General features: G+C 39.7%; 1 protein-coding gene across 1 annotated transcript; it reads right to left on the reverse strand.

Annotated features, from left to right (window-relative positions):
• Positions 1-4,269: 4,269 nt before the first annotated feature.
• LOC115014014 (lipopolysaccharide-induced tumor necrosis factor-alpha factor homolog) lies at positions 4,270-6,268 on the reverse strand. The gene is made up of 4 exons (XM_029440636.1): positions 6,160-6,268; positions 5,940-5,993; positions 5,619-5,766; positions 4,270-4,402 (listed from the first exon to the last, which is right to left on the reverse strand). The coding sequence occupies exons 1-4, from the start codon at positions 6,266-6,268 to the stop codon at positions 4,297-4,299; spliced, it is 417 nt and encodes a 138-aa protein (XP_029296496.1). The 3' UTR covers positions 4,270-4,296.
• Positions 6,269-12,462: the final 6,194 nt, after the last annotated feature.

Consider the following 12,462-nt stretch of genomic DNA (forward strand, 5'->3'; position numbering starts at 1 on the left):
AGATCAAATAGTGTTTTTACTTAGGAACGTTGCTAACTGAGTTAAATGACCTGGAGTATCGAAGTGGCAGCCATGATAAGCAGTGGCGGTTTTGGGGAGGGGCCAACAGGGGCCAGTGCCCCCGTAACACTGAGCCTGGACCCACCTGTGCCCCCCCTCCGAACCAAGATTGTACAATAATAAAAAGTACTGATCTTTTAATACTATTCAGGCAGGGGCGGGACTTTATTTTGATAAGCACACCATGCGGCCAATCCCATGCAAGGACAGACTAGGATCATACCTTTATGTGAAAGAAGGAAGGGGGGCAGACGCTCCAAAGACAGCGAGTGTAGTGGTACAGGCCAGGTACACACAGAGCGACAGAGAGACGGGGAGCCGGATTTAAATGCAAGCGCGTCGGGAGAAAAAGAAGAAATGAACAAAAACCGAAGCACTGCACTACAGACTTTTAAAAAAATTAAGCTTTTATAAAAACACTGAATGAAAAATTGCTTACCAACACAAACCATATATAATTGCTAAATTAGGCTAAAATAGAAGGCTCCGAGTGATACTTGCTGTGGAGGTTTTCCTGCTTTACTCTGGAGAGATGTACATAAAGTTAAATAAATGGTGATAGAGACAGAGTTGTCTTTGTACATTTATTTGAGATCTCAAAGACACCAGTCCTACAGAGCACTGGTGTAGTCTGTAGGAGGGTGCAGATTGAAAGAGAACACTGACATTTTATACAAACTTGGTTTGGTGACTAGGTGATAAAAAAACAACAGGGGACAAACTGCTGATGAGCTATCGAACAATAAAACAACAGTCAACAGGTGATTGATCAGCACATCTGTTATTTACTGTAAACAAGCAATAAACCAAAGACGATCCCTCTGTTAGGTTAGTTCCTTTTGATGTTTGTAAAGTCATTCCCTCCAATCTGAAGAACCCAGTCCTGGGAAACTCCATCCTTTTATCTTTGGGTATATATGCATAGACATTTGTTTCTTGGAGAAACATAGTATCCTGACCATCTCTTTGATAACAGTTATGTAAACAATAAAACAAATGGCACACCCAAGATTCTTTCTCAGAGAGTTAATCAGTATGTAAATCTGATGAGAGGACCATCTGTGTCCTGTCTTACAATGCCTCCCTCATTATAACAAGAAACGACAGTTGACCCTAGCTTGATAAGGGAACTTGTAAAGTTGTGCAAATGCATGAAAAGAGAAATAGGCAGATTATCACTTATTTGGACATTATTTAAACAGTAGACATTTAAATTGCTATTACATACTAAATGAAGAGCCATTTGGGAGCTGTAAGAGCGGCTCTTCTAAGAGAGCCGAGCCAAAAGAGCCGAATCTTTGAAAAGAGCAGGACCTCCCATCACTAGTATGAACGGTCTGACTCGTTACCATGGGAACCTAAATAAAAACACGCATGCCATGCTCACACAATGTGTCCCGTGTGAAAATGGCCTGGCTGAAAATGACAAAGCTAATAACATGAATGATCACTGTAGAGATGCTGTAATTAGTTAGGAACATATCAATCATGGTATTGTTTTGTTGTGCGCGATTGTTTATACTTAACTAACAACATTGAAGGCTTGAACACTGCTTCTTCTCTTTTGTCCCAGGTTGAATGTGCCCCTCTGACAAAACACTTGGCCACAGCCATGCCCCCCTAGTGATATTGGTCTAGAACCGCTACTGGTGATAAGAGCTGGTTGAATTCTCTAAATGCTGAGGAAAGGTGCTTCAATGTTTCCTTTCTTATCTCATTTAGCATAGGGTACACTGGACCATGCTTTAGGAAAGGAAGGAGATAATGCCCGCCTATTATTCCTTACGGCAGCAATATTTAAAGCGACACACTATTCAGCTGTCAAAAACATACGCCGTCACTGTTTAATTGTGCACTATGGATACTTTGAAAACATCCTTCTTAGGAGGTGTAATTGTGTTTTGGACAGGATTCCTTACTTGAATGGTTCAGCAATGATTTTGTCACTGGACTCATTTACTTTTCTCATAAAAAATAAAAAAACAATGAATTGTCCTTCCCATCTTTCCTTGACCTCATGACGTTTTCCATTGAGGTCAAGGAAAAGTGGTTAGCTTTTTTGACTATTCGATTGCAGCCCAAGTATATAACAGGGCACTGCAGGAAGAGGCAAGTGAAAGTGGTGATGTGTAAGATAAAACACTGCAGCTCGCAGTCTAGTGGCTCTATCTGCTGTTTACTTTGAGAACGGCAGTAAGCTCCAGTCTGAGGTCACATTAAATGGGACATTGTTCGATTTTGTCTTTAGCCAAGTAGACAAACAGCCTAGAGAGGACAACAGTTTTACTTTGGTAGATCATTTAAATGGATAATCCAAAAGTCGGGCTTTTAACATTTTATTTTTTGATCTTATAAAAACAACTTACATTTCAACTAAATGACACCACTTACAGAAGATTTGAAGGCCTCTTTTCCATTACATACAGCATACAATTAAAGATAAAGGAAGACATTATTCAGAACAGACCTTTTTCACAGCAGACATTTTGACTTCTCACAGCAGAAAAAGCACACGTTAATTATAGCTCTGCTCTAATCTGAGCCAGCGTGCACAATACCTGGAATCCAGACATCGTTATAATAACACATGTGCTCTAATGATGTGTCAAAATGGCTGCTGTGAAAAAGGTCAACTCTGTAATAACTTCTCCATTCATCGCCTGCATCCCTTTACTTCTAGCAGTGTTTACATAACTATGCCTCTCCACCACATGGTGCCATCATTATTTGTCATTCAACTTTAAAACCTTCTTTGCCAGCATACCTGTATGTTATCCAAACCCACATGTGCAGGGTCCAGCATAACTGTGCTTTACTATCTTAAGAGATTTATGTATGACTCTAAAAGTAACTCACCTATTAACCTTTTGGATGGATGATGACGCCATGAGGACAGCTCAATGTGAACATTGATCAAGATCATGTCCAATTTTCACATTATTTTAAAGCACCAAAAGGAGTTGTATTAAAACTGTATGGGCTTAGATTTTATAGTGTTATTTATGTTTTATGAATACCATCTGGCAGAAGGCACTTTTGTCTTCTTAAAGGCTCAGTTTTTAGGTTTGGCAGCTTATAAAAGCTTAGTTCTGGGTTCTTTACACTGTTGGTCCCATCATGCAGCAAGTGACAAGGGTCAAGGAGGCACCTTCACACTATACAAAGTCAATAGAGAGCAATTCATTGTTTTCCCCTCTGGGCGGGACTCTCAGTTACTCTAAGAGTCCCTGCTCTCACATGACCTACAGTCCCATTCCTGAGTGCCTGCGTGTTTCTTTCTTTCTCCTGACCAGTGTGAATGATGTGTTTGCTTCTGTACTGCTTCTTGTATGTTGTGTAGCCTGACCAGTCTCAGGTTTCAACGGTGAGAGGAGGTCGTGTTGTTCAGGTTTTAGCTGTTTGGCCACACCTGGAAGCTGCTTGACATCATCAAATGGCAATATATGCAAAATATGCTATAAAGACAAGGAAAAAAAGAACGTAAGCTACATTTCAGTGTATCAACTTATTAATTTGAATCATTTCATGGTACAAGCAGAGTTGGTTAGTATTGCGATAAAAGATTTTCAACTGAACTCAGCTATTCCTATTAATGTTTTTATGTTATTGTTTCGTCATCATGTTTTTAAAAGACTGGAATATTGCAGAAAACATTTTCATTTTCAAACTTCATTTTTCCACAACCTTTGCGATTTTCTTCATTTTTAAATATTTATTCTTCAATAAAAACAAATAATTTTATATCAACATATCAAAGAACTGACTTAAAAAAATGATTTGACAATTTAATATATTCACAGCCTTTTTAAAAAACACATTATAAAATAAGACTCGTGACATATTTACTATCTTAAATTGTTGCCTAAATGTAACACAGGTATATCATATTAAGAGAACAACATTCAGATCAAGTCAAGAAAAAATATGATCATGATAATTAGATTTTTCATAAAGCCATATTACTAATAATATTACACAATTGCACATTTTAAATCAACAGATAAAAGAAAAGAAGAAAGCTCTTATGTAATCTTCCATCTTCACATACTGTATGTACAGTACTGAGTAATTCAGGTACAACCCACTTTTTACTCAAGTGAGAACCGGACTCATGGTGACGTCTGATGTGTTTACATAAAGGGGATTGGATCCTGCTGTGATGTTTATTTAGCCATGGTTGACTCTTTTGCTGTAACTTCAGCAAAGTTGACACTGTACTGCTATTGTACTGCTTTTTCACATGGATTTATGGAGGTGCAGGACGGTGTTACATTTGGGGCAGGAATGCTCCACATCCTTGCAAGCATCCACGCAGAAGGGGATTAAACAGCAAGGCCAGCACCTGGTGTGGAGTATCACAATAAAGTCAAAAATAATACTTCATCATACATTTTAATATGGTTAAATTATTTTGAGTTCACTAAACTTAGGAATGATTGGTTCAAAATCGTATGTAACACTCTCTACGAAGACCATATCTATATTGTATTATGAGGGCATTCAAACGTTATGATGTACGTTATTATAGATGCATCATTATGTACTTCATTTTACTTAACACCTTCAATAAAAACTTCTGATACTGCATTGATTATTATACCATGAGTTCTTACTACAGTGGATTGTTGAGGTGTGTAAACATGAGTATACAGTACGTAGTCATAATGTATTAAAAGCCCCATCAGGCAACCTCAAGTTTATAAATTCATAATTTAAGATCAAGATCATCCATAAGACCCTTCATTATAAATCACATAATGTTTTATAAATGTTAATATCAGAATGCATTGTGTGTGTGTGTGTGTGTGTGTGTGTGTGTGTGTGTGTGTGTGTGTGTGTGTGTGTGTGTGTGTGTGTGTGTGTGTGTGTGTGTGAATGCCCTCCTAATGCACTATACATGAGGTGTTCATAGAAAGTGTAACCAAATCATCTTATGAGTGTTTAAAATATTAAACCTACTTAGTTAAAGGTTCAATTGGTAACTTTTGTAAACATATTTACTGGAACTGTCACTATATCCTAACTGTGGTGCATGAGACAGATAATCTGTGAAGGAATCATGTTCCTCAGCGCCCGTATGAAAACAACCAATCAGAGCCGAGGAGTCTCCAGCACACTGTCAATCAAATGCCTTCACTGCTCGTGAACTCCGATCAAAATGTCAAACAAGGCAGCACTGATCAGATATGAGTCTAAATTATTTACTGCGTTGCCTTTATCTCGCCTATAATGTTTTCAGAAACATATTGGAGTGCATTGTTTAACTGAATGTTTGTTTTTACTCTCAAACAATGCATGCTGGGTAGTAAGTATGCTAATATGATAAGTAGGGTGAACTCTCAGCCTGATATTTATTCTACTCATAATTTCAAGTTAAGTGAACTCATGTTCTGAAGTTCTGAAGTGCTCTCAAAATGAAAACAAGACGTTTCAAGTTGAATTAACTTCAAATTAGTAAAACTGTGTTACGTGAAAGAGAAAAGATTAGTTGATTCCACAAAATTCCTTCATGATGTTTATATGGGCATGTGAGTTTGTGTGTTGGGTTCTCTACTTACAAGAACACTCCTAGTACACCACAGATCAACCAGGTGAGCAAACCATTTACATGCTCGACTTTAGTGACAATTGTGTTGCGGCACTGAGGACACACCATGTGTCCAGGAGCATCAGTCGGCAGCTGCTGCACCACCACCACCTGGTTCACTGTGGGGGCGACACCCAACACTCTGTAACACCCACTGACAGCCACAATCCTCACCAACCCATCACTGAACTCAAAGCTCTGTGTTATTTAAATTTTCATTACATTTATATAATTAAAATAACTATTTATTGTTATTTTATTTAGTTGGAAATAAATGGAGAGAAACACACACCAGGTTGAATGTACTGAGGTTGTCGTGGCATGTACTGGTAAAGAGGTTGTTGAACTGGATAAGAGGAGGAGACATTTATATTGAAAAAGGTTAAAACAACAGAATGATAAACATGCTGCCAAAAGGCTCCAACCATAGGGATGGGAATAATTTCAAGAATATGAGATTACACTAAAATATGCAGGTAAAATGACACATGTGTAGGTCCCTGATCTCTTACTGGGTTGGATGCCAGGCTGAGCTTGGTAGGTTCCCATGTTGTAGTCTGCAGGGGGACCAGAGTACGGCGGTGCTGGCATTACATAAGAAGGTCCCACACCGTTTTCCATTATATCTGCTGGTAGAACAGGAAAAAAGCCTGTAAGCAAGAGAAAATAAGACAACAAGGGGACTCATTGCAATCCTGAGACAATGGGCCCCTGGGCACAGGCATGCAAAAGGCCCCAACACCTCTCCTAAATAGCAGCAAGACACACAGACTTATTGTTGTTTACACTCTTTTAGTTTTGTGTCTCTTAATATTTATTGTTTGTGTTTTTTTGTTTGTCTTTTGTTTTGGTCTCTTTGCGGTCATTTTGAGTCTCTTCCTGGTTGGTACATATCTCTTTGAGTGACAGTTTGTAGGCAGGGGGCCCCTGACACTTTGGGCAACCTGTGCCCATTCAGTAATCCCTCCATGACTGTAATCCCGAAAATGAATGCTGATCTCTCTGAATGAATCAAAGGGAAGAACAGAGCAGGCAGATTGTGTGCTGCAGACTTGGGTGCAGATTGAAACCTGGTATTGGTACCTTGTCAACTATTAATCTTTGCACCATCTATTGTCACTTACGTGTCAATGTGAGCAAACTGGTTTGGTGGCATGGCCTTTTTACATTAGAATGGATTGTCAAAGGATAAACTAGACACCAGCTTCCTGCTCTCACATGACCAAAAGTCCTATGAAACGTTGTATAAATAATACTTTCAAACACACAAATATTACCTAATATCCAAAGCCCAATTATATATTTTAACATCAATGTATTTAAATGTCAGAGACTTCTCCAACAAACCTGTCAACAGCTGATGCAAACAAGACATTATTGTGTGTGTGTGTGTGTGTGTGTGTGTTGTGTAAGGTGCAAGCAAGCAGAATCTGTGGGAGCGGAGGGATACAAATGCACTGCACCTTAAGAAAACACAAGGAAAAAGAGAAATGTCTCCGGTCATATACAAGTTATAAACACAATACACCTTTTTACAGAACATATTTTTAACACAGCACAGTAGGAAAAATAATAAAATTGATCATTGATCATTTAGCTGCTTCAGTTTCAGGGTACTAACTTGTAAAAGGTCAAAGGTTTCTGTAAAACCTGATTACAGGAGCATGCAAGTAACAATTAGTACAAAGCTAATTGTGTATTATAGTCAATATGTGTGATTCTGATATTACTTAGAACTAGAAGGCCCTATCTCGCAATGTTAACAACGATGTTAACAAAAGTAAAAGATTACGTGTGTATCTGCCCCGTGAGTTGCATCTGCTCATAAATGTGACAATGTTACGCTACATCCTTCCACCAAGTTACATAAATAAACAAACCAAACTGAAAACATAACCTTGTTGGCGGTGGTAATAATATCACACAACAAGAATGTTTGTCCAATTGCATCTCATTATTGTTTACCCTACTTTAATTCTCTCACCTTACAAAGTATGCAGCCTTGGCCGGTGACTCACTGAGAATAAAAGGGCATGGCTGATCTCGTTTAACCTGTCGACCTGTTCTACAAATAAAAAACCACTGTCCATGAACGCTGTTGCATTGAAAGGTCATTATTTGCAATGACCAAACCTATAATCATGATGGATGATTCAACTTAAAATCATGTTTAACGGGTCAATAAAAGTTATAAAATTACCTGTTGCTCTAACATTTGTTCCACATGTGACAAGCAAAGGCCAGGTTTGAACTGATACACACAAAATCTTTATATATTTAGTTTGCATTGAACACAAATAGCTGTTTTTACTTTTTCATAAAGGGCAAAGGATAAACTGATTTCAGAGTGACGATGGTCGATGACACCTTTCTGAATTTGAAGGAGAATAATATAGCTGCTTTTTAAATTGCGAGTTGCTCTTCTTTGATTTTGAATCATTTAAGTCAACACAATCAGACAAGCAAGAAACGTTCAATTTCTAACATGTAGTATTTCCCCTCACTCTGAGGTTGCGTAATGTATGTTTCATTTTGAGGACAGATGTAATGTTGCTTACCTTGATAAAGAGGTCTGGAGGGTGTGTGAGAGTCTCGTGCTGCTTCTTCCTTTGATGTGTGGGAGCAACTGAGGAAGACAACCAAACAAATGTTGCTGTAATGTGTCAGAAAGAAGGTGGAGCAACATTATGGAAAGGCGCTGTCGTTATGGGTGTGGATCACACTTTAATCGTAGATGTATGTTTATCTCCTATTCCAACATACAGTATATCTACTACACCAGGGGTCCTGCAACCTGCGGCTCAGGAGCCACATGTGGCTCTTTAACCCCTCTGTAGTGGCTCCCTGTAGATTGTTGCACAGTGGACAATCTTTCAAAGGGAACACCTCTTATCTTGGAGTTCGAGGTGATATTGTGACACTGAAATAAAATATTGTTTTTTATATTTCGTCAACTAAAAAATGCGCCACATTCTACTGCGTCTACGGGCGCGGTGCCTTTCCCTGAAGGTGGCTTATCTTGAGTTGCAGACTCCTAACGCCTAACTTGGAGGAAAATTGTTTAATTCTGCGTGGACAGATGCATTTGCTTTCCCTGTCAACAATGCTGGCTTACCTGTGTGCTTGATATGTGGCGAGAAATGAGCAAACAACAGAAAATGTAATGTTGAAAGACATTTTGTGGGACATTTGTGAGGCTGTTGTGAATAGTTTAAAAGCCAAAGAAATGATCACCACCTCCATGTGGATGAAAACACACTGAAACGGACATAATTAGGTACAAACTAGTTTACTCTTTTTAAGATATTAGGCTGAAGCTATACGTTTTTTTTTATTTCAAAGTGGGCTACATTTTTTATTCATTTAAATTTTAAATTGTATTTTTTATTGTTTTGTGTATTTCTATATTATATTTATTTTATTCAACAAATATGGGGAGGATTCAAATATACCTGCATAGGTCTGTGTTTAATTTATTTCAAAGTAACATGCCAGTGTATTCTTTCCTTCTCTTCAAAAGAGTTTGGTGTTTTCCTTTGTTTGAACAGGTAAAAAACAGTTTAATTCTGTAATTCTGGTCGTGGTCCTGGTCGTGGAACAACGGACCAACTCTTCACTCTCGCAAGGATCCTGGAGGGGGCCTGGGACTACGCCCAACCGGTCTACATGTGTTTTGTGGATCTGGAGAAGGCGTATGATCGGGTCCCCCGGGTGATACTGTGGGAGGTGCTGCGGGAGTATGGGGTGAGGGGGTCACTTTTGAGGGCCATACAATCCCTGTACACCCAAAGCGAGAGTTGTGTCCGGATACTCGACAGTAAGTAGGACTCGTTCTCAGTGAATGTTGGCCTCCGCCAGGGCTGCGCTTTATCACCAATCCTGTTTGTAATTTTCATGGACAGGATATCGAGGCGTAGTCGTGGAGGAGAGGGGTTGCAGTTCGGTGACCTGAGGATCTCATCGCTGCTCTTTGCAGATAATGTGGTCCTGATGGCGTCATCGGTCTGTGACCTTCAGCAGTCACTGGATCGGTTCACAGCCGAGTGTGAAGCGGTTGGGATGAGGATCAGCACCTCCAAATCTGAGGCCATGGCTCTCAGCAGGAAACCGGTGGATTGCCTACTCCGGGTAGGGAATGAGCCATTACCCCAAGTGAAGGAGTTCAAGTACCTCAGGGTCTTGTTCGCGAGTGAGGGGACAATGGAGATCGAGAGATTGGCCGGAGAATCGGAGCAGCGGGGACAGCATTACATTCGCTTTACCGCACCGTTGTGACGAAAAAAGAGCTGAGCCAGAAGGCAAAGCTCTCAATATACCGGTCGATCTTCGTTCCTACCCTCACCTATGGTCATGAAGGCTGGGTCATGACCAGTAATGAACGAGATCACGGGTACAAGCGGCCGAAATGGGTTTTCTCAGACGGGTGGCTGGCGTCTCCCTTAGAGACAGGGTGAGAAGCTCAGCCATCCGTGAGAGACTCGGAGTAGAGCCGCTGCTCCTTTGCGTTGAAAGGAGCCAGTTGAGGTGGTTCAGGCATCTAGTAAGGATGCCACCTGGGCGCCTCCCTAGGGAGGTGTTCCAGGCACGTCCAGCTGACCCAGAACTCGGTGGAGAGATTATATCTCCTCACTGGCCTGGGAACGCCTCGGGACTCCACAGTTGGAGCTGGCGGATATGGCCCGGAGAAAGGAAGTTTGGGGTTCCTTACTGGAGCTGCTGCCCCCGCGACCCGATCCCGGATAAGCGGTAGACGATGGATGGATGGATGGATGGAACTCTTATTGTAATCCTAGAGATTTATAAAAATAAAATAAAAACCCACAGAGCTTGTCTGGCTTATCTAAAACAGCTTTTGTAATTCAGATGCAAACAAGGCGCGTTTATTAGAATTGTTCATTTCCATTCAGTAAATGCCACAGGAACATCTTTTATTCTGGTATTCCAGCTGACTGGCAAAGCCTGAAGTGCAACTTTTGACATATGGAGATATTTTGGTGATTCAAGAAAGAATAAAAAGTAATTTCGGAATGCTGACATTAAAAAAACTTTAATGGATAATGCTGCCGTTGTTCTGTATGTTTTTATGTTGCGAACAAATCATGTGAAAAGACCAAAACCAACAATACATTAGTCCGTGTATTCCAAGCACGAGACTTCCTACTTAAGATCTAAATCTTTTTTTTAAAAGTGTAAATAATTTCCTGAAACAGTTGGCATTTTAGCAAATGTCATTCAAACGAGTAAATAATGTATTTGTGCTGCAATTAAACAAACATGTTGAACTCTATTGAGTATTTGCAGGAGCAGAACAGTGTCTGTGGGGTCACCTGAAAACAAACCACAGTTCCCGAGTTCATTGTGATGGAAGAACATGTCAGTGCAACAGTGTAGTTGTTCTTAATAATTTGGTATACACAAAAAGAATCACACCAGTATCGACCAGTAATTCACAGAATTTGTAAAAGTGTAACAGTGTAACATCACCAACAGAGGGCACAGTGGGACAGTGTCATTAACCTGAAGGGTTACTGTGTGTTTTGTAGGAAGACAGTCAAAGCCTCTTTACTGGAAGTTAAACTTCCTGACCTGAAAGGCTTTCTATGTGGTGCTGCTATTTGATCCTGATCCTCATCATTTATAGTTTGTGTGCGTGTCATCACATTCATATTTGCTTTTAATCGCTTTTATTTCAGGCCTATTTTGTTTGTCTCCCATCATGTTGTGTTGTCAGGATTCATTCATTCATTCAGTCAGTCAGCCTTTTGAAAGCTTGTCAACCAAGAATATGTGGAGGAAAAGATTTTGCATGAATGTGGACTTGTTGACTAACTCAACTCAACCTGAACAAATGTTACTCTCCTCCTCATGACAAACAGTAAACACCCTGGCCTCTGTGAGATCCCACATCCGTCTTAGGGAGTCTGTTCTACAGACATTATTGACTTTATCCAGCATGTATGAAGTGTTTCTGTTTTTATTTTGAGATGATGAGGTTCAGCTAGAGGATGTTAATTAGTGGCTTTGGCATTATAAGTCACAAAGGACTCCGTGAGTTTATTTCCACCACACAAAGACATCCTGGATGAGTCCCACCTTCAGCCCTTGATGACAGGATAAGCGATTAATGGATGGTTCAAGGAAAAACTATTTTTCTCTCGCTATAGGATCACGCCCATCCCCAGGAAAGTCCAAGCCTCTAATACAATATGTCCACTCATACAAGAGGAAAAAAGACGAAAAGGAAATAAGCTTAGGGAGTAAGGGCAACAAAGATGTTAGTAACAAGTTTTGTCTTATCTTACACTAAATAATGATTTTCATTTGAGTTGTTTTAAGGAATAACTGTGTTTCTTTGACGTAGACATCTCTCTCTCTCAAGTCAATTCAATTCAAAGGGGTTTTATTGGCATGAAAGTTACAGGAAACAGTGTTACCAAAGCATCAAAATACAAAAGCACATAATATTAATACACAACACAACATCTTTCTTTCTCTCTCTCTCTCTAAAGTTATTTAAAGTTGATATGCTCTGAGTCTGAGGACATCATGTGTGTGCTCCTCCTGGTTCTTTTTACAGTTATGAGAATAAAAAATGTTATAATAGCAAAGAACAGAAATGTATATGTGTATGTATATATTTCACATGCTTTAATGTTCAAATTACTCCGATTGGCTTGAGAGAAAAATTTCAAAGGTACTTCTCAAGTCGTGGGATGGAGATATAGTCTAATGAGCCGCCATGTTACATATGAAGGGGATCAATTTGTTAGGCTTGCTGAATCCCATGACTGAAAAAAAAAAACTGACTGGGTTGT

The sequence above is a fragment of the Cottoperca gobio genome, chromosome 1, assembly GCF_900634415.1.
Source record: "Cottoperca gobio chromosome 1, fCotGob3.1, whole genome shotgun sequence".
Lineage (NCBI taxonomy): Eukaryota > Metazoa > Chordata > Actinopteri > Perciformes > Bovichtidae > Cottoperca > Cottoperca gobio.

What these genes read in the sequence shown, in the direction of transcription:
- LOC115014014 (XM_029440636.1), bottom strand. Translation starts at nt 6,268, where the DNA reads ATGGAAAACGGTGTGGGACCTTCTTATGTAATGCCAGCACCGCCGTAC. An exon ending in TCAGCCTGGCATCCAACCCA is followed by an intron (nt 5,994 to 6,159) that starts GTAAGAGATCAG and finishes CCTCTTATCCAG; the next exon opens with TTCAACAACCTCTTTACCAG. An exon ending in GGTGTACTAGGAGTGTTCTT is followed by an intron (nt 4,403 to 5,618) that starts GTAAGTAGAGAA and finishes ACTCCACACCAG; the next exon opens with GTGCTGGCCTTGCTGTTTAA.